Here is a 27686-nt window from a genome sequence, read left to right as displayed (position 1 = left end):
CAGGGAGACATAAGGAGAGCCCACATGAAGTCTGCCTTCCAATAGAATGGATCTTGATTTAGAGACAGGAACTGCCTGGATACCAAAGCACAAGGATGAGAAAGGGGATACTTCAGCCACAGTTAGGTAGTGCAGTTAGGGCCTTAAGAAGAAAAGAGGATGCAAACCTTACCTGGGGCTGGGCTGTCAGGAGCATGAGAGCCATTAATTGATTTCTTGGGTTCTCTTCCTGGGAAAGGGCAGAAGCTTCAGGGGCAGGAGAATCTGAAGGAGAAAAGCTGCATATGAGATCACTGTTGTTCCTGCCTATGACTTCAAGTCTAATATCTTTATCTTCTATAAACAAGGAATTAAAAAAGACTCAGGGAGTTCCCGTCATGGCTCGGTGAGTTACAGTGTCCATGAGGGTGTGGGTTCGATCCCTCGCCTCACTTAGTGGGTTAAGAATCTGGTGTTGCCACAGCTGTGGTGTAGGTTGCAGATGAGACTCAGATGCAGTGTTGCGGTGTAGGCTGGTAGTTGTAGCTTGGATTTGACTCCTGGCCCAGGATCTTCCATATGCTGCAGGTGTGGCCATAAAAAAAGAATGGATAAAGGATCAGGAGGACCCAGGAAAGGATAAGAAGGAGAACAAGAAAAAGTTTGGCATCATAAGAGATTCATACGCAGAGGAAACAACTATCTGGGAGCAGAGGGATGAACCATAGTAAGAGTCTGAACAAAGTCCAAAGCCAGAGCCACTGAGTAAGTACCATGTTGAGGATCCTGGAGCAAGTTGAACACCACTGGGTCAGTAAGAGGATTTGAGTGAATTTCAGCTGATATGTGGCTGCCTGTGGCTGCAGGAGGAAGGGCTATTCCTGGAGTGCTCATGCCCTCCTGGAGAGTGTCCGGATTCTGGACAAGGACTGGAACCTGGGAACAAGCAGAAAAAAATAAGCTGGCATTCCTTGTTCCTCCAGAAAATGGACTCACCTAACCACCATGGACCTCTTTCTGCTCGTAATCTAATAATGTAAGGTGAGCATGACCCCCTCAAGTATGGAGCATCCAAAGAGCAGTAAACCTCTGCCTTGAGAACAATGGAGCTGCCCTCTAGCTCCACTCATGGCGCTGGTGAGCTCTCCCAGAGGAGACTGAACAGAACAGTGGAAACAGCAGCCAGACCTGGGTGTGGGTTAAGGAGGGAATGAGAAGCAACAAGCAATTAAGAGCATTGGGTTTTAGCTTCAGACCTGATTTTAGATTAAACCCAGGTTCAATACACTCTTCTACTTATTCACCTATTTACTTATGCCTTCCTGCTCCAAGAGAAGGAACACTAGAGTAGAAGTCTAGACATTTGGCAACACAGTGAACCTATTCCAGCCCCCATTTTCTTAACTCTCTAATGAGAAACATGGATTAGTAATTAGTACCGAAATACATAACTCCTAAATTCTTCATTTTTATGATTAAAGCAAATGAGCCCATCCTTGGTGCCACTCCCAAGTTTTTAAGTTCTATTTCAGACTTCTTATATAGAAATATTTCTATACATTTAGAATGGACAAACGATAAGGTCCTACTGTATAGCACAGGGAATTATATCCAAATTTCTGGAATAGACCATGATGGAAAAGACTAATAAAAAAAAGAATGGGAGTCCCAACTGTGGTGCAACAGGATCAGTGGTGTCTCCATAGTGCCAGGATGCAGGCTCAACCCCCGACCTGGCAAAGTGGGTTAAAGATCCAGTGCTGCCTCAGCTGTAGCATAGCTTGCAACTCTGGGTCAGATCTGATCCCTAACTGGGAACTCCACAGGCCTCAGGGTGGCCAAAAAAAAAAAAAAAAAAAGATATATATGTATGACTGAGTCATTCTGCTGTACAGCAGAAACTGGCACAACATCAACATCACTACAAATCAACTATACCTTAATAATAAAATAAAGAAATGTTTCTAGTGGGCTCTAGACTGACAGAAAGAGATCTGACACACACTAGAAACTATATTAAGATCCCAATTTAGGAGTTCCCGTCCTGGCTAAGTGGTTAGCGAATCCGACTAGGAACCATGAGGTTGAGGGTTCAATCCCTGGCCTCGCTCAGTGGGTTAAGGATCTGGCAATGCCGTGAGCTGTGGTGCAGGTTGCAGACCACGGCTTGGATCCAGTGTTGCTGTGGCTCTGATGTAGGCTGGCAGCTACAGCTCCGATTCAACCCCTAGCCTGGGAACCTCCACATGCTGTGGGAGCAGCCCAACAAATGGCAAAAAAGACAAAAAAAAAAAAAAAAAAAAAAAAATCCCAATAACCAAGGATATAAAATTTTATCAGAGGCAAATATCTCAAACCATAAGGTACACATGGTAAGGGCTTGCCAGATCTAGGAAGCTTCATTCTTGCTCTCCCACTGCCTTTTATACCCCAAGCTTAAAATATCACTCCATACAGATGTATACATACAATACATAAGCTTCTGTTTAGAGGCGCACTTACAAACATTATGTTCTTCAGGTTCTTAAACCAAACTAAGCATTAGCCAGCATTATCCAGGGAGATAAAGCACAGTGAATGCCTTTTTGTTGATTGTGAATTGGTCCAAAGACCCCCAAAAGAAATCCATTTCTCTGCGAAGATATGCTATGGTCTGAACAGGTCATGAACCTGCTTCAAGGAGCATCAGGGTTGTTAATGTGTTATTAACTGTTCATGAAAAATCAAAGTATCATCTTCTAGCCTAGCCTGCCCTGCCTCAATTCTCTCCTTCTGTCTACTCCAAACTCTTTCCCCTTCCCCTTTCTCACTTTTAGTCCTGGTCCCTCGAGGTCTTTCTGCAGCTCCTCTACCAGGGCGACGGCCTCCTCACCACTTCCAGGGCGATGGATCTGCACCCAGGTCCTTATCTCTCCAGGCAGGATGCTCAGGAACTGCTCCAGCACCAGCAACTCCAGGATCTGAGCCTTGGTGCGTGCTTCTGGCCTCAGCCACCGGCGACAGAGCTCCCGGAGCCGGCTCAGCGCCTCCTGGGGTCCAGATGTCTCGTGGTAACGCAACTGTCTAAAATGCAGGTGGGAGGTCTCCCAAACAGAGGAGCTGCTCCCTTGGAAGCTGGTTCCCCATTTCCAGATATCGTCCTTCCCTTTAACAAGACCCTCTTGTCTCAGAGCATTGTGGGCCCAATTTTCTCTTGTCATTGTTGTCATTTAAGAAAAGATCCTCTCCAAGGCCCCTCAATCCTTGCTTGACTTCTTCCTTAGAGCTTGGAGAACATCGTCTACAAGACCTCAAGAAATCATTGTTAAAGTTTACCCAGAGAAACAACCACGTTTTCCAGACCCCAGTTAGCTCCCAGGAATGAAGAACATCTCCCTGAATACAAAGTATAGGCTCTGGACAGTGCCTCCGACAGAAGCCCCTGCCCAAAGCTGTAGAGATACTGACACTTCTGCTACCCAGACCACTGCTGATACCAAAGACATGAAATTCCTTTGGTCTTTATTTCACAGCTTCTGCTCCACCTAATTACAATAAATCCTTTCTTTCCAATCTAACAATGGGCACCCTAACTACTCCTGTGTGACCTTGAACAAGTGACCTCACTTTTAAGTCTCAGTTTCTTAACCTGTAAAATAGAGGTAACAATTCCTATCTCAAAGGCTTAACGTAAGAATCTGATGTGAAGTACATTTCAAGTTTTTGAACAGTGCCTGGTACATGGACTCAAACGGTAATCGGCATCTTTCTGTAATGAGCATTCTTTCCTATGCTCTGTAGAGACAATAAGTAATCATATTAATTCTAATACACATGAGATAAAATTTCAGCTACTTCTCAATTGACAAAGGCTGAAAAAGTTCTGTGTAATTTTACTGTACAAACTTTTTTTTTTCTCCTTTTTCAGCCACCCCTGTGGCATATGATCCAAATGGCACCTCCACAAAAACAAGTCAGATCATTATCCCACTGTGTCACATAAATGCAGATGGGAGGTCTCCCCAACAGAGAAAATACAGGAGAGAAAAACATACTTTTTATGTACTCCCATACATACTTTACATTACCTGAAAATTGTTCACTCTGCTAATCAGAATTTTTGGATAAATTTCAGTAAGCTTTCATTATATAGAATATAGGCTTCTGCTCTCTAGAATTTTTTTTTTTTTAAGGGCCGCACTCATGGCATAGGGAGGTTTCTAATCTAGGGGTCAGATTGGAGCTGTAGCCTCCAGCCTACACCACAGCCACAGCCACGTGGGATGCGAGTTGTGTCTGCGACCTCCACCACAGCTCACAGCAACGCCGGATCCTTAACCCACTCACTGAGCAAGGCCAGGGATCGAACCTACGTCCTCATAGATCCAAGTCAGATTCATTTCCACTGAGCCACGACAGGAACTCCCAGAAAACTTTTGTTTTTAAGAAATAACATTTTTCTCATTATAAAACAAAAAATCTATAAAACCAGAAAATGCAAAACCAGAGAATAATCATTGCTATTGTTCTGGACTATTTCCTACAGTTCTTTCTCTATGTACCAATTTGGATCACAAGATTGAACCCAGCTGTAGTGCACTGGAATTTGCTTTTCACATACATTATGTTGTGAACATAATATCTAATATTCTCCATCATTGTTTTTAAGACTATATGAAGTTCTTCATACTTAAGTAGTCCTGTTGTTAGACATTTAGGTTATTTACAATTTTCTCTTATTAAATTATACTGCATTAACTATCCTTGCTAATTAATTTTTGGTTACATCTCTGCTCATTTCTTCAGGAAAAATTCCCAGAAAAGAAATTGTTGAGGAGTTCTCATTGTGGCTCAGTGAAAACGAACCCAACTAGGATCCAAGAAGTTGCAGGTTCAATCCCTGGCCTTGCTCAGTGTGTTAAGGATCCGGTGTTGCCATGAGCTGTGGTGTAGGTTGCAGACGCGACTCGGATCTGGCATTGCTGTGGCTGTGGTGTAGACCGGCAGCTGCAGCTTCCATTCAACCCTTAGCCTGGGAACTTACCTATGCTGTGAGAGTGGCCCTAAAGAAAGCACACACACACAAAAAAAAATTGTTGGGCCAAAAGGTATAAATAGTTTAAACTTTTAAGGCTATAACAGTTACATCACTATCAGTGACATATTAGAATGTCTCATTAACTTTACTTAATACATGGACCTTAAAGGTTACAATGGAGAGAAGCAGAAACAAAAAGATAATTTCAATATAATATGTAAGTACAATTAACAGGAGGATATACCAGCACAGTAAGAATTCACAAGCCTAATTTTGGGTTGGGGTTTAAAGAAAAAATAAAAACATCACTGGAGTATTAGGAAGAAAGAAACTGTAATTTCAGAAGCAAGGGAGTGACAACACATATGGCTCTGTTAGAAATGTGTTTTGCAAATCAGAGAAAGGAAGTAAGCTTTAAAGTAAGGTCATGGAAGTAGAGTGAAGAGGTAAAGAGAGGCAAATTCTAAAGTCTATTGAGAGGCAGAACAAGAAGATGACCATGTACTATAAGTAATAAGCAACAGTAAAGAGGTTTTACTTTACATTTTCCCTCATTGTTTTTTAACATAGGTAATACATTCACTTGGTTCAAAATTTAAAATTATAAAATGCATACTGTGTAAAGTCTCCCACTCCCCCATTAGTTTCTTATCTAACTATTTATGTACTCCCCCATTATTTGCAGGAGAGACGTCCCAAAACCACCAGTGGATGCCTGAAAACCAAAGATGGTACTGAATCCTATATATACTATGTTTTTTCCTATACACACACACATATACCTACGCTAAAGTTTAACTTATAAATTAGACACAGTAAGAGAATACTGGAATAGCCAGCACCACTACTCTAGCACTTTGGGACCACTATTAAGCAAAACAAGGGTTACATGAACACAAACACTTTAATACCATGATAGTTGATATGATAACTTAGATGGTTACTAAGTGAGTAACAGACAGGTAGCATAAACAGCATGGATATGCTAGAAAGAGAAGATTTATACCCCAGGCAGGACAGAGTGCGATGGTGCAAGGTTTTATCATGTTACTCAAAACAGTGAGGGATTTAAAATTTATGAATGGTTTATTTCTGGAGTTTTCCACTTATTTCCAACTGCAGCTGAACACAGGAAAATGAAACCAAGGATAAGAGGGATGATTGTACTGCTATCCCCTGCTTTCCCATAGTTCAATTTATGTTACTTCACTTTTATGCAAGACCGATACCTTAGCACCTGTTTTCACTAGCCAAAAGAAATCCAAAGAAGATATTGCTTTTACACAAAAAGTCGAAAAGTTAAAAAAGTGTTCAGCATTTGTTTTGCAGGGAGCTGTTACAGAGGCAGCTGTATACCTCAAGTAGTGAGACTGACCCCACTAAGCTCCTTCCCTGGGAACTATGCTCAGCAACAAGCCACCATAGTTTTAAACTATGTCTATGAGCATTGTGCTTTATTTAGCTTTACTTTGTGCATCTGTCAGCAACACTTGCCCTAAGATAACTGTTTTTTTGCTTTATGACATTTCAGTTTATGAAAGGTTTCGTAAGAACAACCTACTTTCAGGAGTTCCCGTCGTGGTGCAGTGGTTAATGCCTCTGACTAGGAACCATGAGGTTTCAGGTGCGGTCCCTGCCCTTGCTCAGTGGGTTAAGGATCCGGCGTTGCCATGAGCTGTGGTGTAGGTCGAAGATGAGGCTCAGATCTCGCATTGCTGTGGCTCTGGTGTAGGCCGGTGGCTACAGCTCCGATCAGACCCCTAGCCTGGGAACCTCCAGATGCCATGGGAACGGCCCTAGAAAAGGCAAAAAGACAAAAAAAAAAAAAAAAAAAAACCAACGGACTTTCAGATATTGGTGTAAATCTGCAGTCTAAATAAATAAAGTAGCAATGGGGATAGAACAATTGAGAAAAACTGAACAAAAGAGTAGCAAATCATTGGAACAGAATAGAGAGCCCAGAAATAGACCCACATGTATATAGTCAATTGATCTTTGATAGAGAGTCAAAGCAATACAAAGGGGCAAAGATAGTCTTTTTGGCAAATGGTGCTAGTACAACTGGACAACAAGTGCAAAAAAATGAATCTAGACAGACTTTACACTTTCCAAAGAAATTAACTCAAAATGGATCACAGACTGGAGTTCCCACTATGGCACAATGGAATTGATGGTATCTCTGCAGTGCAAGGACAAAGGTTTGATCCCAGGACCTGGCACAGTAGGTTAAAAGCTCTGGCACTGCCACAGCTGTGGCACAGTTGCAACCTACATGGCAGCTGTGGCTTGGATCTGATCCTTGGCCCAGGAACTCCATACAGTCAAAAAAGAAAAAAGGATCACAGACCTAAATGTAAAATGCAAAACTATAACCCCCCCCCGAGAAGATAACCTAGGAGAAAACCTGGATGACCATGGATACGATGACAGTTTGTTTTTTTTTAAATTTTATTATTTTTTGGGGGGGGGGGTGTCTCAGTCGTGGCATGTGGAAGTTCCCAAGCCAGGGATCAAACCCATGCCACAGCAGTGACCCAAGCCAATGCAGTAACACTGCCAAATCCCCAACCCACTGTGCCACAAAAGAACTCCAGTGGTAGCTTTTTAGATACACAAAAAAGGCATGAAAATGAAAGAAACAATTAATAAGCTGGACATCATTAAAATTAAAGGCAATGTCAAGAATGAGAAAGATAAGTCAGAAACTAAGAGAAAATATCTGCAAAAGACATATATATGATAAAGGATTATTATCCTTTGTATATTCCATACAAAGAACTCTTAAAACTCAACAATAAGAAAACATACAACTTGGAGTTCCTACTGCGGTACAAGGGGATCAGGGGCATCTTGGGAGCACTGGGACTCAGGTTCGATTCCCGGCCCTACACAGTGAGTTAAGGATCCAGCGTTGCTGCAGCTGCAGCTGAGGTCAAGACTGCAGCTTGCATCTGATCCCTTACCAGGGAACTCCATGTGCCGCGCAAAGTGGGGAAAAAAGAAAATTTGATTAAAATATAGTCCAAACACCTAAATAGACACCTTATCAAAGAAGCTATATCCAAATACCTGCGTGAAAATATGTCATCAGGAAAACCATTAAACATTCTATTATGCGTAAGATACTATTACACAACTATTAGAATGCCCAAAATCTAGAACACTGGCAACACCAAATGCTGGTGAGGATGTGGAGCAACAGGAACTTTCATTCACTGCTGGTGGGAATGCAAAATGGTACAGCCACTATGGAAGACAGTTTGGCAGTATCTTACAAAACTAAATATAATCTTACCATAAATTCTACCAATCATGTTCCTTGGTATTCACTCAAAGGAGGTGAGGACATATGTCCATATGAAAATCTGCATGCAGATGTTTACAGCAGCTTTATTCATAATTGCCAACACCCAGAAGCAACCAAGATGTCCTTCAATAGGTGAATGGATAAACTGGTACATCCAGACAATGGAATCATATTCACTGGCAAAAAGAAACAAGCTATTATGCCGTGAAAACATATGAAAGAAATTTAAATGTGTATTACTAAGTGAAAGAAGCTAATCTGAAAATCCAATATACTGTACAATTCCAACTATATGGCACTGTGGAAAAGAAAAAACTATGGAGACAGTAAAACAATCAGTGGTTGCTAGGGGTTGGAGAAGTGAGGTATGAACAGACAGAGAAGATGAAAAAACTGGATTTTTTGAAACTATGCTGTATAGTAAAATGGTGGGTACATTATACATACCATCATATATATCTGCCCAAACCCATAGAATATACAAACACAGAGAGTGAACTCTTATGCAACCCATGGACTTTGGGTGATTATAACATATCCAGACAGGTTCACCAGCTGCAACAAATGTACCATTTTTGATGGTGGATGCTGACAGTGGAGGAGGCCATGCAAGAGTGGGGACAAGGAGTACATGGGAAATCTCTGTGTTGTCTGCTCAATTTCCCCATGAACCTAAAACTGCTCTGAAAAATAAAGTCTTAGAGTTCCCATCATGGTGCAGTAGAAATAAATCCGACTAGGAACCATGAGGTTGTGGGTTTGATCCCTGGCCTCACTCAGCGGGTTAAGGATCTGTCATAGCCATGAGCTGTGGTGTAGGTCGTAGATGTGGCTGGGATCCTGCGTTGCTGTGGCTGGGGCAGGGGCCAGCAGCTACAACTCTGACTTGACCCCTAGCGTGGGAACCTCCACATGCCTCCGGTGTGGCCCTAAAAAAGCAAATAATAAATAAATAATGAAGTCTTAAAAAAATGAAAAAAATAAAGTCTATAAGTAAATTAATAAAACCTGGGAAAGGAGTTCCCTTCATGGCTCAGTGGTTAATGAACCCGACTAGCATCCATGAGGACGTGGGTTCAATCCCTGGCCTTGCTCAGTGGATTAAGGATCCAGTGTTGTTGTGAGCTGTGGTGTAGGTTGCAGACGCGGCTTGGATCCCACATTGCTGTGGCTGTGGTGTAGGCTGGAGGCTACAGCTCAGATTTGACCCCTAGCCTGGGAACCTCCATGTGCCGTGGGTGCGGACCTAAAAAGACAAAAGACAAAAAATAAAATGAAATAAAATAAAATAAAACCTGGGAGAAAAAAGATTTCTAAATAATTTTCTACTGTAAATTATAAGAATTCTATTAACTGTTAATTTGCAGATAGATACAAATAACAAATCCTTCAACATATATTTTGTTTGCTTCTCACAAAAAGTTTGTGAGCTTCACGTTAAAAGGAACAGAAGAAACCTCAGAGGAGCTAAGTGATTCACTGATGGCCACTCAACTAGTTTGGCTGTGGGAGCATATTCTGAACGTCAGTGATTCTAATCCCCAAAGTCTAAAATAACTGCACTTAAGAAAAGACTAGGGAGTTCCCATTGTGCTCAGTAGAAATCAACCCAACTAGTATCCTTGAGGATGTGGGTTCAATTCCTGGCCTCACTCAGTGAGTTAAGGATCCAGTGTTGCCATGAGCTGTGGTGTAGGTCACAGACACAGCTCAGATCCCACGTGGCTGTGACTGTGGCGTAGGCCTGAAGCTGCAGCTCAAATTCGACCTGGGAACTTTCATACCCTGCAGGTGAGGCCCTAAAAAGCAAAACACACACACACACACATATACGAATATGAATGAGTGGGTCACTTTGCTGTACAGCAGAAACTCGCACAACATTGTAAATCAACTATACTTTAATTTGAAAAAAAGACTTCTGTGCCATTTGCAGCAACATAGACAGACCTAGAAATTATCATACTAATTTCAAGTCTTAGTAAGACAAAGACAAATATATGAGATCACTAATATGTGAGATCTAATTTAAAAAATGATACAAAAGAACTTACAAAACAGAAACAGACTAAAAGATTTAGAAAGCAAACTAATGGCTACCAAAGGGGAAACATGGTGAAAAGGGATAAATTAGGAGGTTGGGACTAATATATACAAACTACTATATGTAAGACAGGTAAGTACCTATATGTAAGATAGGTAAGTACTACTATATGTAAGATAGGATCTACTCTATAGTTCAGGGAAATCTACTCAATATTCGGTAATAACTGATAAGGAGAAGAATCTGAAAATGAATATATATCTATGTATTTGCATAACTGATTCACTTTACTGTACATCTGAAACACAAAACTGTAAGTCAACTACACTCCAATAAAAATTTTAAAATAAAAAAAAAAACTTTAGAAAGACTTCTGAAAGCCAAACAACTATTCTAAAGCAATGGTTCCCAAACAACAGTTCATTATAAAGCTTTAATCTAACAAGATGTAAAAGCAACAAAATAACAACAACAACCGTACATAGTCACTGACAGGTTGGCAACAACCTGTTTTGCAAACGACGCCATTTAGTGTTTAGTGTGGAAATATATTCTCTGAAGCAATGGTGGTATGGGAGGTCTCAGTTTGCTTATTAAATACCATATAACAAAATTTAAAGATGGGAGTCTGCCAATTCCTTAAGAAAAACGAAAACCAAAGTCCCCATAAGCCTGGGAGCCCCTGCTCCTCGTACATCTCAACTGTCAGCATCAGCCTCAGAAAAGACTGAGAAACCGCAGAGAGGCCTAAGCTGGGGAACCTGGCTACTGAGGGCGCTGTTCTCAAAGGGACTGTACATTCTACTGATTCGAGGACCGGTCCACAGACACAAACACAGACTCGGGGGCGCTGTCTTCAATACCTTCCCCAAGCCGCAGTCAAGGCATCCACCTCAACACCGAGCTGAGAAAGGAAGGAGCTTGGGGTCTGGGCCGGCGAGAGGTGCGCTCCCCTGGAGAGCTCAAGCCGCACCACGGGCCGCCCTACGCGCTGCCAACCCGACCGGAGCCCACCTCGCTCACCGGGGCTCCCGCGGCGGCTCCAGCCTTGGGGACCGCCGCCTCGGCGCCGGGACGCAGGGAGATGACACCAGAACTGGACGCGACGAGGGCCGAAGCCCAAAATAATGGCTGACCCCCGAGTACCTACACTTCCGGTCGCTCACGCCCCTACTCCCTGTCCCGGCTCTCTAGGAAGCTACATCTCTATGGTTCCTAGCTTTGCCCTTTGAAGGTAAGGAAGGGCGGGGCTCCTAGGCTCTTGAGAAGCTGTAGTCCAGACTGCAGAGGTCAATCACAGGGTCCAGGTCAGCCAGAGGCTTGTTGCCTCCTGAAGGACTTGGAGCTTTCTGTTTCACTTTGCATTTAAACTGACATTGGTAGGGAGTAATTCCTTATGTCTTCATGGGTCGCTTTTCCAATCTATTCTTGAACCTAGGGCAGTTCTCATATTAAGTAATAATATGGTTTATACATGACTCCCTTGGGAATTTGCTTACTGTCATGTATCTCTCACCCAAATGATTAGATAATGGAGTTTTGGCGTTAAATATTAATCAAGGTGCAACTGCAAGGTCCTATACAGATGGGGGGAACACCACCTCCCTGGAATGAGTAGGTCATTGGAGTTGCCCATCATCCTGGGTAAAGTTGGATCTGTGTAAAGGAAACTTCAATCCTTTAAGTTTAGATTTCTGGAATTGTCACCCCTATAGGAGACAGACCCAAAAGAGACTCCAAAAGGGTCTTGCAGGAGAGAGAAATGTCACTGGAGTCCTTAGGATGACAGCCAAATGGGGGTCCTTGGTTTCTCCTAGGAAAGAAGTCAAGAGGGAGCCAGAAAAAAATAAAAGTGAGTTTATTTAGAATACACACTTCATAGGCAGAATGCTGACAGTCTCAGAAAGTGAGAATGGCCTCAAAGCAAGGGGTTATAGGTTTTGTATGGGCTAAGTAATTTTATATGCTAATGAGTGGGAGCAATATTCTTGCTATTTGGGGAAGTATAGAGATTTCCCAGTAAGTCTGCCTACTTTTAGGCCTTTTGTGGTCCATCTTAAAACTGTCATGGCATAAGGGGGAATGATTTTTAGTTATTTCAATGAGGGTATAGGAGTTCCCATCAAGGCTCAGCAGTAATAAACCTGACTGGTATCCATGAGGACATGGGTTTGATACCTGGCCTTGCTCAGTGGGTTAAGGATCTGGAATTGCGGTGAGCTATGGTGTTGCAGCTCGTGGCTGGGATCCCGCATTGTTGTGGCTGTGGTGTAGGAGGGCAGCTGCGGCTTCCATTGGAGCCCTAGCCTGGGAACTTCCATATGTTGCAGGTGCGGCCCTAAAATAAAAGAATTAAAAATTAAAAATAAAAAAATGAGGGTATAATGAGTTAACGGTCAATGACTGGATTATTCTTAAGGCCACCTTGGTTGCATCTGGTTGCAGCCGGTCTTTTGGGGGTGGAAGAGGGATGGATTGGGAGTTTGGGATTAGCACATGAAAACTTATATATTGAATGGATAAAAGACAAGATCTTACTGTATAGCACAGGGAAATCTATATATATCTTTACATAAGTCAAATTGTACCATGTGAATTTGAAATGGTCAGTGGAACGAGTTGGAACTAGTCAGGTCCTGTGTCTGCATTACCCAGAAAGAAGTCTGCCATCTCCTTTTTTACCCCTTACCAACCTGCCTTCTGGAGCAGAAATGGACTTCAGGGAACATGGCTGGTATTATACAGCCAAATGATGCCTATATAATAATAGAGGTTTCATCTGAAACACAGATGAGAGAAGGAATGGGACAATAACTGGCTATATAGGTTTCCTAAGGAAATAAAAGAAGGACACTTTCTAGTGGTTAGAGTTCTAGTTTATGTACAGTCAGCCCTCTGTATCTGCAGGTTCTGCATCCATGTGTTCAAAGAAATGCAGTTAAAAAAAATTTTTTTTTAAGTTCCAGAAAGTTCCAAAAAGCAAAACTGGAATTTGCCACACTGGCGACTATTTACGTATCATTTACATTGTATTTACAACTACTTGCATAGTATTTACATTGTATTAGGTATTATAAGTAATCTAAAGACAATTTAAAATATACAGGAGTTTGTGCAAAGTTTATAGGCAAAAGTTTGCTATTTCATATGAGACGAGCATCTTTTGATTTTGACATAGGGATGTGGGTCCTGGAACCAATCCCCTGCAGTTACCAAGAGACAACTCAATTATGAATGTAAAAATAACGAGCTTCATGTTGTGTTTGAATCTGAAACAAGCTAGAATCACTTCATTCCAAAAACAGCTGCTTAAAGCAAAGCTAATTGAACTGTTTTCTTCCCACTCTGAACAAAGGAAGAAAGCAAAGGAAAAAAAATTCAGTGATAGTTATAACAAGTAAATAATAGATATTTATTGGAGGAATTATATAACTATTTTCTGCAGAAAAGTTTTTTGACTCCAGTTTTATATCACGTGTGACTATAGACAGTCTAGTTTCTAAGAACCATCTAACAATATGAGCATACTATTTTATTTATATCGAATGGAAAAAATTTAAAAAGTAAATCTATCAGGATACAGAACTAAAATGAAAGAGTCTTAGGGGATTCATATTCACTGGAATTATTCAGTTATTTAAAGCTCTTTTTAGTTTCAGTTTTCTTCTCACTTTCTAGCAAGACCTAACACAGTATAAACTATCAATGAAAAATATCTCTAAGTCTAGGGAGACACTTTCCTCTCAATGCATGATTTTTTTTGCTTTTCATATTTCACTTTAATCAAGGCTACATAGAATAAGATTCTAATTTCACATTTTTCTCACAACTAAAAAGGGAAGTATATATTTCTAGTCCACACAAAAACAATTCTACATAATACCGACTCTTCATATTCTTCAGGATATTTAGGATACTAAAAACGTAAGTGAATAAATGTGAGTGCACAGGAAGCTAACAGATGAGAAGAACATGGGTGGGCAACACACAGTAATCTAGTGATACACATTTCAAGAAAGTTGGTTTGGGGGGGCAGGAAGGGTTGGCCACCCCGCAGCATGTGGAAGTTCCTAAGCCAGAGATCGAACCCATACCCAAGCTGCTGCACTGTGGATCCTTAACCCACTGTGCTACAAGAAAGCTCCTAGTTGCCTGTTTTCTTACGGAAGTTTTGTCAAGGCTAGGAGACATTACTCATGGGAGTTTCCACAGAATCAGCAGGTGAGAATGGCTGGCATGACAAAAAGTATGAATGTCAAAACCTCCTTGAAGAATTTTATTTTATTTTCTTCTTTTTAGGCCTGCAGCTGAGGCATATGGAAGTTCCTGGGTTAGGGGTTGAATTGGAGTTGCAGCTGCCAGCCTACACCACAGCCCAGGCAATGCCAGATCCTAAACCCACTGAGCAAGGCCAGGGATCCAACCCACATCCTCATGGATACTAGTTGGGTTCTTAACCTGCTGAACCACAATGGGAACTCCTCCTTGTAGTTTTTTCTTTTCTTTTTCTTTTTTTTTTTTTTTTTTTTTTTGTCTTTTTCTTGGGCCGCTGTCACAGCATATGGAGGTTCCCAGGCTAGGGGTTGAATCGGAGCTGTAGCCACCAGCCTACGCCAGAGCCACAGCAACGCTGGATCCGAGCCGCGTCTGCAACCTACACCACAGCTCACGGCAATGCCGGATCGTTAACCCACTGAGCAAAGGCAGGAATCGAACCCGCAACCTCATGGTTCCTAGTCGGATTCGTTAACCACTGCACCACGACGGGAACTCCTCTTTTTCTTTTTTTTTCTTTTTTTTTTTTGCTTTTTAGGGCCGCACCTGTAGCATATGGAGGTTCCCAGACGAGGGGTCCAATTGGAGCTGTAGCTGCTGGCCTACACCACAGCCACAGCAATGTGGATCCAAGCCAAGAGTCTGTGACCTATACCACAGCTTACAGCAACGCCAGATCCTTAACCCACTGAGCGAGGCCAGGGATTGAACTCGTGACCTCATGGTTCCTAGTTGGATTCGTTTCTACTTCACCATAACAGGAACTCCCCCCCCCTTGTAGAATTTTAAAAGGATATGTGATAAGGGAAAAAACCATGGAGGTGCCCTTATTGCTGCAGCTCTGTTCTTCCCCTTATGTCTACTCAGACTCTTGGTGAAGTGCTGACCCAAGGGTGCCCAGTGATATAAGTCTTACTCCTTGAACACAGCAAATCTGTTCAAGAGCCTCCAAATCTTGCTTTGAATAACTATGCAAAGAGGGACTAGTATATCACAAAATTATATGTAAGCCATTATCCTATCAAAATAGAACAAAACCAAACAATCCATTTTCACACTAATATACCATCACACATTCCAGTTCTTTCTTCCTAGTAATAGCAAGGAAGAAATACATAATCTCGAAAACTGAATTACAGAGATGGGATATAAATCTAACTCAGAGAGGCTGATAAGTCTCTTCCTTATGAAACCATGATCAAAAAATTGTCCAGATATAATCAATCACCTTTCACAGAAGTGGCTACTCAAGAGAATCCCAACTGGTCTCCCACTCCCATAGAACTCTTATGGTAAGCAGAGACACTTTGGTATAAAAAAAAAAAAAAGCATGGGGAGTTCCCATCATGGCTCAGCGGTTAATGAGCCTGATTAGAATCCATGAGGATGCGGGTTCGATCCCTGGCCTTGCTCAGTGGGTTAGGGATCTGGCGTTGCCATGAGCTGTGGTGTGGGTTGCAGATGTGGCTTGTATCCCGTGTTGCTGTGGCTCTGGCATGGGCCAGTGGCCACAGCCCCAATTGAACCCCTAGCCTGGGAACTTCCATATGCTGCAGGTGCGACCCTAAAAAGACAAGGAAGCAAAAAAAAAAAAAAAAGCACAGACTTGGTGGAGTTCCCTCACTGGTCAGCAGGTTAGGATTTGGCCTGTCACTTCTGTGACTCTGGTCACAGCTGTGGTACAGGTTTCCTCCCTGGCCTGGGAACATGTGCATGCCAGAGGCATAGCCAAAAACAACAACAACAACAAAAACAACAACAACAACAACAACAACAAACCAAATGGCACTAGGCTTAAGCATTCACTGTATACAAAGAAAGAGGAATGGCTCAGTTAGTAAAAATGGAGAAATTCTGTAAGTTCCCTCGTGGCCCAGGGGTTAGGGATCTAGTATTGCCCAAGCTGTGGCATCAGCCACAACTGCAGCATGAGTTCAATCCCTAGTCCAGGAAGTTAAACATGCAATAGGTGACGGCCCCTCCTGCCCCCCAAAAAAGAGAAAAATTAAAAAAGAAAAGTGTAATTGTAAGGGTACCTAGAAAGATTCTGAACTGTCTTAAATGTTTAAAATATTGGTTGAAAATGGATTAAGGGAGTTCCCATTGTGGTGCAGCGGAAATGAAACCAGCTAGTATCCATGAGGACAAGGGTTTGATCCCTGCCTGGCCTTGCTCAGTGGGTCAAGGATCTGCTGTTGCTGTGAGCTGTGGTGTAGGTTGAAGACATGGCTTGGATTCTGTGTTGCTTTGGCTGTGGCATAGGCCAGCAGCTGTAGTTGATTGGACCCCTAGCCTTCGAACTTCCACACGCCTTGGATGTGACCCTAAAAAGAAAAAAAAAAAGGAGAAGAAAGAAAGAAAATGGATTAAGATCTTCTCAGAGCACTGGACATAAAGAAAGGCTTGTCACACATTTACATACATTATCTCATTTTATCCTTACAAAAACTCTGTGAGCTAGGTAGTTGTTCCCATTTTACAGATAAATCTACAGCTTAGAGCAGTTAAGGGACTTGTCCAAAATTGACAAGGTAGTACATAGCAGATCTGAGATCAGAACATGTCTCTGACCCAGAAGTCTGTTCTTTTAAAAGAGCTACTAAACTCTATATGACATGTGAAGGCAGAATCTTCCCCTTGTTTTAGGTTATGCTGACTGTCTCTTTAAAGATTATGAAACTGCAATTGTTTTGATTTCATAAGGGGTCATGTTTTTCTGGTTTTGTAGACATATATTGAAAGATGGATCCCAGATGGTTCTTTATTATCTATAGGTCCTGCTACAATGGCAGGAGAGGATGTAGCAAATTTTTGCTTTTTTCTTTTAAACTAACAGTGATTGTCGACATTTGTTGACAACTGTAAACTCAGTTTATCTTAAAATTGCAAAAGCCTGGAGTCCCCATCATGGCACAGCAGAAACAAATCCAACTAGGAACCACGATGTTGAGGGTTCGATCCCTGACCTCGATCAGTAGGTTAAGGATCTGGTGTTGCCATGAGCCATGCTGTGGGTTGCACATGTGGCTTGGATCCCACATTGCTGTGGCTGTGGCACAGGCCAGCAGCTGTAGGTCCGATTAGATCCCTAGCCTGGGAACCTCCATATGCCAGGGGTGTGGCCCTAAAAAATTTAATTAATTAATTAATTTAAAAACCTGCTAAAGCCCAACAATTGGTTTTTAAGCAACCCAGGAAACAGGCTCTAAAAGAAGTGACTTACTTATGTTCTCACTGCTACTAAGTGCCAGTGTTAGGGTGCAATCACAAGACTTTAAAGCCTATGTTCTATGCACCTTTCATAACACTGAGTGAAAATGAACATGTACTCCTTGCATTTAAAATATACTCCACTTTTCTCTGAATATAAAAGTAGTACAATATCATTGTAGAAAATCTAAAAAGCATAGAAAAGTATAAAGGAGAAAATAGAAATTACCTATAATCCGATCACCCAGAGATAATCACTGCTAACATTTTGATTTGGTATTTTTTCATTTCTATTTTTTCCTTTGCATAAATTTTTTTAAAAATTTGGGTCACCTTCCACTATTTTTTAAATTTATCTTTCATTTTATCCAAATAATTTCCCTCTGTATTTTAAATAGTCTATAAAAATGTTTACAGCAGGTGCAAAACCATCATCTAAGTAGACCATCACTCATTTAAACTCTGTAATGTTGAAAATTTAGTTTTCTTCCTCCAGTTATAGTTGATGCTGTCAAAAGTATTGCTTGTTAATCTTTGTTTACTTCTGATTACTTTTCCCATATGAATTCCTAGAGAATTAACATTGATGATACTGAAAAATTACCTCCAACAATATATGTCATTTATGATGTTTCTTTCTCCTCGCTATGTTTTCTCTGGTGTTGAATAAGCTGTGAGCTATAACGATAAGCTTTTGCACACTCATTACACTTATAGGGTTTCTCCTTCGTGTGGGTTCTCAAATGTAGAATAACTTGAGAAGTCTGCCTGAAGGTTTTTCCACATTCGTTACATTTATAGGGTTTCTCTCCAGTGTGAACTCTCTGATGATCAATAAGATTACGATTAGAAGTGAATGCTTTCCCACACTCTTTACATTTGTAAGGTTTCTCTCTACGGTGAAGTCGCTGATGTTCATTAAGGGTCTTCTTTAAGATGAAAGCTTTCCCACACTCATCACATTCATAAGGCTTCTCCCCAGTGTGAATTCTCTGATGGTCCATAATCTTTGTATTAGAAATACATGTTTTCCCACACTCCTTGCACTTGTAAACTTTTTTTCCTTTGTGCATTCTCTGATGTTGAGTAAGGTTTGAACTACGGCTAAAGGCTTTCCCACACTCGATACAAGTGTAGGGCTTCTCGCCAGTGTGAACTCTGTGATGGGAAATAAGACCAGAACTTCGACTAAAGGCTTTCCCACACTCCTTACATTCATAAGTTTTTTCCCCACTGTGGATTCCCTGGTGCCGAATGAGGTGTGACTTACCGCTGAAAGATTTCCCACATTCGCTGCATGTGTAGGGCTTCAGTCCGGTGTGGATTCTCCGGTGAACAACGAGGTTAGAGCTATGACTGAAGGCCTTTCCACATTCTTTACACTTATAGGGTTTCTCTCCTGTGTGGATTCGTTCATGTACTGTGAGGTTTGCACTCTGACTAAAAGCTTTCCCACATTCAGTACACACATACTGTCTCTTTTCAGCCTGAATTCTCTCATTTATTGTAGGGTCATCTTTTTCAGATTCTTGGTCACTCACTTCTATGAGTGTCTTATTGTCTTTTACTGTCTTTGGTTTAAAATTCCTTGTCTTTCTCCTCATTTTCTCTTGCTTGGAGCATCCCTCAGCCCCTTGAGTCTTCTCTTTCCCTTCAGAGGTGCTTTCTAAATTTTGACTTCCTTGGCAACATCTCTGTGGAGGTCTCTTGAATGTATGAGATTCTGATTTTTCAGGAATGCAATTTTGGAATCAACACTTCTTCAGTCCCAGCTTCACGATCTGACACAAGAAACAGAGAGTGCACATGTCACCTGTTCTTTATACTAGAAGAAAGAGGATTACCCAAGGATAATTGCACAAGATGTAGTAGACCACAGGGATTCTGTAATAGGGTATGATTAATATTTCATTTTTTTTGCCCTAGTATAGATAGTAGGCCCTGGTTTACATCCCTATTCCTAAACTCTATTGTGGTGGAGGAAACAGAATTCTTCCAATAATGGAGCTTAGTCACATCATAGCCCACTCTGTAGGGGCTGGTCTGTAGCTGGATGCAGCCACATGTGTTAAGTTCAGTCTGTCTGCTTTTCACCAAGCAGAGTCTACTGGGTGAACCCGAGAGGTTGAACTGGTGAACAGCATTAGTTAAAGTCCAGCAGGGGAAACCTGACATGCCTTTGCATGGCACGATGGTAAGATGGCACATCTAATGATGGCAGGAGTTCCTTTGTGGCCCAGTGGTTTAAGGATCCGGCATTATCACTGCAGCGGCTTGGGTTGCTCCTATGGTGTGGGTTCAAGCCCTGGCCTGGGAATTTCCACATGCCACGGATGTGGCCAAAAATAAATAAGTAAATAAAGATGGCAAGAGGGTGAGAGCAGGGGGCAGCACAACTGAGGAGTTGATACATGAAACCAATGTCAGGACCAAGTAGGAATTTCCCAACAGGTTTAATGTGAAACTCTAGATGTATAGATAAACCTAGACTTCAAATCTAGATGAGATTGGGTTACTGAAAGATTACTCCATGGTATTAATACATGACCAGTTTTGTTTTACTATATTCCTTTTCAGACATCCATATTCATAGTTATATAGTTATCAATACACACTAAATTTAATTTTGCATTCTACTTCTACTTAATTTTTATAAGTATTTTTCCACATTGCTATTAACTCTTCATATGATCATTTTCTGGCTACACAATAGACCACCAAGTAAACTCACTGCAGTTTACCTACAATTTTGCTAGTGCTAGACATATCTGTTATTCCTGAGGTTTATCTGCTACCAATAATGTTATTATAATTACTCTATAAAGTTTTCTTCTCCTTGATATATAGTCCTAGGATAAAAGTTCCACAAGTGAGTTATTGGGTCAGAAGGAGTGACACTGTTTTGTAATACTGGCTACTGCTTTTCAAAGAAGTTTAATAAGATTTCATTATCACATAGCTTTCTGATAAACTGAGTCTCTCTGAAGGAGGGCCATGTCCAGTGGTAAGTATTCAAAGCCAGCAATAAGAGAACTGTGCAGGTTGGAATTCACACCTCGGAAATGTGGGTGCCGATGATGTGATACACAGACACTTGTATGCAGACTCACACCCAAAAGAAAAAGATGGGGGAGGAGAGATTCTTGGCAGAAGCGTGAGCACACTCACTTCCAGCTGCTGCTACCCTCCTAATACAACAGGAGTTAGGAGGCCAGGGAGACTCTGAGAAACCAGGGGGTTGCGAAGCAGAGTAGGGCAGCAAGTGAAGCCACCCACAGGGCTTTGAGAAAGCTGATGGTTCTTTCTCAGCTTATGTTCCATTTTCAATCTTCTCTGAAACTTTCTCTTTTCTTCATACATTTCTTAAACTAGTAATTATTGAGCACTGTATCCTGTATCTATCTCTGTTCTGGGTCTCTAGAAGGGAAATTTTTATTTTATTTTTTGGCCAAGCTCGTGGTATGTGGAAATTCCTGGGCCAGGGATCAAACCTGCACCACAGCAGTGACCCCAGCTGCTGCAGTGATAGTGCTGGATCCTTAACCTGATGCACCATAGCAGGAATGCCACAAAGGGAAATTTTAAAAAAGCACTGTTGCAAATAAGTAAAAATATGATATGTGGTATGAACTGTTGGATGTCTAGGTGAATAATTTTGTATATTAACTGTTATGAAGGTCTCCCATTTTGCCGGCAAATTGTCTTCTGCCAACTTATTTTAAAATTCTTCTTTTAACAATAGTACTGGAGTTCCCGCCGTGGCACAGTGATTAACAAATCCGATTAGGAGCCATGAGGTTGCGGGTTCGATCCCTGCCCTTGCTCAGTGGGTTAAGGATCCGGCGTTGCCGTGAGCTGTGGTGTAGGTTGCAGATGCGGCTCGGATCCTGCATTGCTGTGGCTCTGGCGTAGGCCGGTGGCTATAGCCTCGATTGGACCCCTAGCCTGGGAACCTCCATATGCCGCAGGAGCGGCCCTAGAAAAGGCAAAAAGACAAATATATATATATATATACACATATATGTATATATATATACACATATGTGTATATATATATTACTTATGAAAAGTTGGGAAATGACTTCAGAGAGACAGATTTCTATAAATTAGAACAGAGCATTTTATTAGATTCAGAATGACACAGTGCCTTGAGGCCAGCCCCTGGATATTTCATTTCTAGGTATGGCTGATGCTATGCGTCCTAGTGCAGTAACTGTTCTATCCTTAAGGGCTATTACAGAAAAGATCAGTCTTGCAGGCTTCGAGAAAGAGGTATCCAGGAAAAATATTAATAGCCAGGTATTTATATGACTCTGTTACAAAGCAATGAATACTAATATTGAGTGCAAAAAAAAAAAAGCACTGTTATACACTGAATAAGTCCCACTCAAATTCATGTGTTGAACCACAAACCCCCATTTAGAATGTGACTTCTAGGGAGGTATTTAAGGTTAAATGAGGTTATAAAGGGAGGGGAGGCAGATCCAATAGGATCAGTGTGTCTTTTTTTGGCCATCTGAAGCATATGGAGTTCCTGGGTTAGGGATCAGATCTGAGCCACAGGTGCAACCTACACAGATGTGACAACACCAGATCCTTGACCCAGTGTGCCGGGCCAGGGATTGAACCTGCTTCACAGTGCTGCAGAATTGTGCCACCGTGGGAACTCCAGTGTGTCTTTATAAGATGATAAATAAGAGAGCTCACTTTCTCTTGCAATTTTGTGCCCTTCTCACTATACATACAAACCAAGAAGCCATGTGAGCACACAACAACAAGGTAGCCAACAAGAAGCCAGGAATAACTTCCCCTTCAGAAAATCAATCAGCCAGTCATCTTGATCTTGGACTTCCAGCCTCCAGAACTGTGAGAAAATAAATGTCTATTGTTTAAGCTACCCAGTATATGGTATTTTGTTACGGCAGTCCAAGCAGATTAATACAAGCATGAAATATCACACCTACCTTTAAGGAACTTATAATGGACTAAATGGGAAAATAGTAAGAGAGCAAATTACAAATTTACAAAGTACCCAATTAGGGGACGAAGGAGGCTGGGGAGGGAGTGATTCTGGGGACTTGGGATGCCTGGGGAAAGGTGCTTTAAAAAGGCAGAATTTTGGAGAGTTCCCATCTCCCATTGTGGTGCAGTGGAAACAAATCCAACTAGGGACCATGATGTTCCGGGTTTGATCCCTGGCCTCACTCAGTGGGTTAAGGATCCGGCATTGCCATGAGCTGTGGTGTAGGTTGCAGATGCAGCTCTGATCTGATGTTGCTGTGGCTGTGGTGTAGGCCCTCAGCTGTAGCTCTGATTCGACCCCTAGCCTGGGAACCTGCATATGCCACAGGTGTGGCCCTAAAAAGCAAAAAAAAAAAAAAAAAAAAAAAAAAAAAAAAAAAAAGAGGCAGAACTTTGGCCTGAAGCCTAAGAATTGTTTTCTCAAAAGGAAGTTGGCACAGGGCTGGTGTACTCAGAAATAAGTGATCAAACTATCACACAGCTTCATGAGGGCAGGGATTTTTGCTCATTTTGTTAGTCATTATGTTCGTAACACCTAGCATAGTTCTTGGCACATAGAAAGCACTCAAAATTTTTTTTAGTTGTTGTATAGACAAAGGGAGGAAAAAAATAATCAAGTTGCCTAAAGTGATACCAGCCAGAATGTTGAAATTATGGGGTGAAAATATGGATAAAATTTGATGGTCAATAGGAAACAGGTTCTAAACAGAAGAATAAAATCTACACTTAATTTTCTTTCCCCCTGGGCATCTATCCAGAGAAAACCACAACTCGCAAAGACACATATACTCTGATGTTCATTGCAGCAATATTTTCAATAGCCAAGACATGGAAACAACCTAAATGTCCATCGACAGAGGAGTGGATCAAGAAGATGTGGTACATATATACACAATGGAATATTACTCAGCCATTAAAATGAAGGAAATACCAGCATTTTTAGCAACATGGATGGACTGAGAAATTATCATGCTAAATGAAGTCAGCTATACAATGAGATACCAACATCAAATGCTTTCACTGACATGTGGAATCTGAAAAAAGGACAGACTGAACTTCTTTGCAGAACAGTTGCTGACTCACAGACATTGAAAAACTTATGGTCTCCGGAGGAGACAGTTTGGGGCGTGGGGGGATGTGCTTGGGTTACGGGATGGAAATCCTGTGAAATTGGATTGTTATGATCATTATGCAACTACAGATGTGATAAATTCATTTGAGTAATAAAAAAGTGAAAAAAAATTTTCTTTCCCAACTCTCAATTTTTTTCTACCTTTCTGTCCTCCTCTTTTGTTACTTTGCTTCTCATTCTTACGTGTCAAGAATATCATTTTTTCAAGCATTACCATTCATTTCCCTTAGTCCCAGACTTCCCATCACCCCCAGCACATTCATGTTTCTCTCAGCTTCATGAAGTGGAAAACAAAGGAGAGAGGCAACATGGGTATCCCATGAGGAGTAAACTGAGGGAAATAAAAAAAGAAAGAATCCAAGTTCTCGTTCTGGCTTAGTGGGTTAAGAATCCAACTAGTATCCACGAGAATGAGTTCGATTCCTGGCCTTGCTCAGTGGGTTAAGGATCCAGCCTTGCTGTGAGGTGTGGTGTAGGTGGCAGACATGTCTTGGATTCTGCATTTCTGTGGCTGTGGTGTAAGCTGGCAGCTGTAGCTCTAATTCGACCCCTAGCATGGGAACTTCCATATGCTGCAAATGTGGACCTAAAAAGGACAAAAAAACCCAAAAAACAAAAACACATATTTGCCCTCTGCCTGACTGGATGGGAAATTGCCTCAGCAGTTCTAAAGAATTCCCAGGCAGTAGGAAGGTGGATCTTGGCTAAAGTAGGAAGAAGAACAGATGAGGCCATAAAGACAGCAGGTCACTAGGGATATCCAGGCAACAGAGCACAAAAGGACAATCTTAGACAATCAGCAAATGGATGAGGACAATTGAGGCCCACAGATCTTTGACCCACACATCTGTGAGACTGATGGGTGAATACACTGATCTTAGGGGCACCATTCATTTCAGGCTCTGAGGGAACCTACAAAGGGCAGAGTGGGGGAAGGGAGAGGGAGGAGTTTTACCTATGGAGGTTGTATTCCTTAATTCACCAGCATCACCAATCTATTCAGGTCCCTCTGAACACTGGTAACATGGTCCTTGGTTACTGATTAGCTGCAGTGGAGTGATGAATAAGAGGCAGTATCTGAAAATAAATTCCAGAGAAAGAGGTGAGTGAAATATAAAATTTTAAAGGGAAAAACTAAAAGAAATTATCTTGAGCTCAGGGAGAGAAAGGCCTAGGTGTTAAGCATTAAACAAAGGCTGACACCATAAAAGAAAAGTTTATAGATTTGATCATATAAAAATTCCTGTACTTAAAAAAAACAAGGGACTTCCTGCTATCGCTCAATGGGTTAAGAACCCGACATAGTGTCCGTGAGGATGCAGGTATGATCCCTGGCCTCACTCAGGAGGTAAAGGACACGGCGTTGCCACAAGCTGCAGCATAGGTCGCAGGTGCAGCTCAGATCTGGTATTACCATGACTGTGGTGTAGGTTGGCAACTGCAGCTCTGATTTGACCTCCAGCCCAGGAACTTCCATATGCCACAGGTGCGGCCATAGAAAGAAAAAATATCACAAATCTGTAATACAAAATGTAGTATTTGCCTTATCCTATAATTCCTTGTGCATGTCTGTGTCACTCTTCCTCATGTGTACACTCTGGGAGCTCTAAGCCCCCAGAGAACAGGGCCCATGACATTTGTATGTGGATCCTACCCAGTACCTAGCACAGAAGGCTCAATAACCACTCAATCTGGGTGTAGGGATGCCCGTCTCCATCCCTCCTCCACTTGTTCATCCTTTGGTGCTTCATGTTGTCTGAACAGCATGACAGTACTGACATTCTTGGAAGTTCTGTCCCAACAGGGCCATCAGGGGCCTAAATTCCCTAAGAGACTGACCTGGTCTAACTGTTCAGAGATTCTCAGAATGTCATAGTTAGGAGAAACCTCCCAGACCACCTAGTTTAATATCAAAATTTTGAGATTGGGAAACCAAAATTTAGAGAACTGTCTCAAGTCTTAAGTCTCCTGATGCCCCAGTTTGAATTCCACTACATCACCTTTCCTCCCATCCCAAAATTCTACTCCTCAAGGTCCAGAGACCCTCCTCCCACTTCCCTGTTTCTCTCCAGAAATGCTCCCTTTCAGCCCTGGTTCCCACATTCTCTAGCAGGCAGGATTCCTGTGCCCAGACTAATTTCACAGTAAAGGTCTCACCTGCCAAAGGGAAGGGAATGGCTCACTCTCATGCCTGTGCACAGCAGCCTCACTCCAAAGGATCTGCCCAGCACAGATCTTGCCTCATCTCTTCCTTGGGTTTAGTAAAGAAGTTCCTAGTGGGGTCCTGAATCACAGTAAGCACACATAAATGACTGACTTCTCTGAGAGCTCAACTCCAAGTAGATACTCAAAGCAGTGTCCCCTTGTTGGGTCACTTCCCTTCCTACCAAATTGTGAGCAGTGTGGATATCATTACCATTTTAAAGATGAGGAAGTGAAGCTCCCAGAGACTGAATGACTTGCTGAAGGTTGTATGGCTAGTGAGCGATAAGCCTTCTGAGTCTGGTGGAAATCCTCATTCCCTCACACCAGTCACTCCTCTTCACCTGTTCTGTTGAAACCTGAGTCTCCATATTCTCCCCTAACTGCAAAATGCATTCCACCTGAGAAGTTCTTTGCAATCCAGCTTTCCAGCAAGAGTTTGCAGAAAAGGGATGAGAGGCAAACTTTGCTGAGTCAAATGTCTTTAAATACAGGAGGAAATAAGGCATTACACCGAGTTCCCGTCATGGCTCAGTGGTTAACGAACCCAACTAGTAACCATGAGGTTGAGGGTTCGATCCCTGGCCTTGCTCAGTGGGTTAAGGATCCAGCGTTGCCGTGAGCTATGGTGTAAGTCGCAGACACAGGCTTTGGATCTGTTGTTGCTGTGGCTCTGGCATAGGCCAGCAGCAGCAGCTCTGATTAGACCCCTAGCCTGGGAACCTCCATATGCCTTGGGAGCGGCCCTAAAAAAGGCAAAAAGACAAAAAAGAAAAAAGAAATAAGGCATTACAGGGATGCTAGAAGGACAAAATTTTAAAAATGATTACCCATCTCGCCAGATCACTAGGCCTCAAAATCAGTTTTGTCTTTCCCCCTTCAGACATCCAGATTCTGTTTCTAACACTTCAAACGTGTCCCATTTCTTCCCTGCCAGAATATAACTCTGTCTAGTACACAACTCTAATCCCAGGATCCAATACACTACTAGTTGGTGCTAAGCATTTGTTGAATGAATGAATGAGTAACCTTGGGCAAGATTCTGCCCTCCTCTGGTTTCTTCACTGGGAACACAGCAGGGATTTGGATTAGTGATCTGAACCAAATATTTAGTATTGTGAAACCCTTTGAAAGCCTGGGGGGCGCGCGGGGGGGGGGGCGCTTGGATCGCTTTTGCCAGGGAGGCCCCAGGGCTAGATACTTTTCTGTCGGGGACGATACAGTTCTGCCACCACTGTCAGCTGGGGTCGAGTGAGCTGCTACACCGAGTAGGAGACCAGACACAAGACAAAGGGGCTGCGCCAATCTAGGTGCCCACCACGACCCCTTGAGCCGCCGCGCCCTCATCTCTGCAACGCGCAGCGGTGAAGGAGCCTGGTCCCCGGCCTGTGTGCCCACCCGCTCCCCAAACCGGCCCAAACCCCCACGCCAGGCCACCACATACCCCTCACCGAAAGCGCCCGACCCACATCTTGAAACAAAGCGGAGAAGGAACTAC

General features: G+C 42.2%; 2 protein-coding genes across 23 annotated transcripts in view; both read right to left on the bottom strand.

Moving 5' to 3' along the window:
* Window positions 1-11511, bottom strand: part of ZNF197 (zinc finger protein 197) — a 26702-nt gene extending 15191 nt beyond the window's left edge. For 2 of the 17 annotated variants that reach the window (XR_014822841.1, XM_005669432.4), the window contains exons 1-5: window positions 11211-11511; window positions 8292-8479; window positions 2790-3268; window positions 753-915; window positions 173-264 (exon numbers count right to left, since the gene is read on the bottom strand). Coding sequence is in view for 11 of the 17 variants with exons in the window: in XM_005669432.4 (XP_005669489.1) it covers window positions 173-264; window positions 753-915; window positions 2790-3188 (654 nt within the window). In the remaining 6 variants the exon portion in view is untranslated. The remainder of the gene's footprint in view (window positions 1-172; window positions 265-752; window positions 916-2789; window positions 3269-8291; window positions 8480-11210) is intronic. The other 15 variants (XR_014822842.1, XM_005669433.4, XR_014822838.1 and 12 more) reach the window with 10 other exon arrangements.
* ZNF660 (zinc finger protein 660) lies at window positions 11362-27686 on the bottom strand. 6 transcript variants are annotated; one of them, XM_084988021.1, is made up of 4 exons: window positions 27633-27662; window positions 24942-25063; window positions 18437-19613; window positions 11362-12160 (listed from the first exon to the last, which is right to left on the bottom strand). In XM_084988021.1, the coding sequence occupies exon 3, from the start codon at window positions 19434-19436 to the stop codon at window positions 18456-18458; it is 981 nt and encodes a 326-aa protein (XP_084844147.1). In that variant the 5' UTR covers window positions 19437-19613; window positions 24942-25063; window positions 27633-27662; the 3' UTR covers window positions 11362-12160; window positions 18437-18455. The 6 variants fall into 6 exon arrangements, 5 of the variants coding, with proteins under 5 accessions (XP_084844147.1, XP_084844146.1, XP_003483205.2 ...); XR_014822912.1 differs by lacking the exon at window positions 11362-12160 and adding an exon at window positions 15122-16946 and having other exon boundaries at window positions 19103-19613; XM_084988020.1 differs by lacking the exon at window positions 11362-12160 and adding an exon at window positions 15122-16946.

Source organism: Sus scrofa, chromosome 13, assembly GCF_054392235.1.
Source record: "Sus scrofa isolate SSC_HxYL_T2T_F1_AM1 chromosome 13, Sscrofa_HxYL_maternal_Yorkshire_Landrace_v2.0, whole genome shotgun sequence".
Classification (NCBI taxonomy): domain Eukaryota; kingdom Metazoa; phylum Chordata; class Mammalia; order Artiodactyla; family Suidae; genus Sus; species Sus scrofa.
This window is presented reverse-complemented; position numbering and strand designations above follow the sequence as displayed.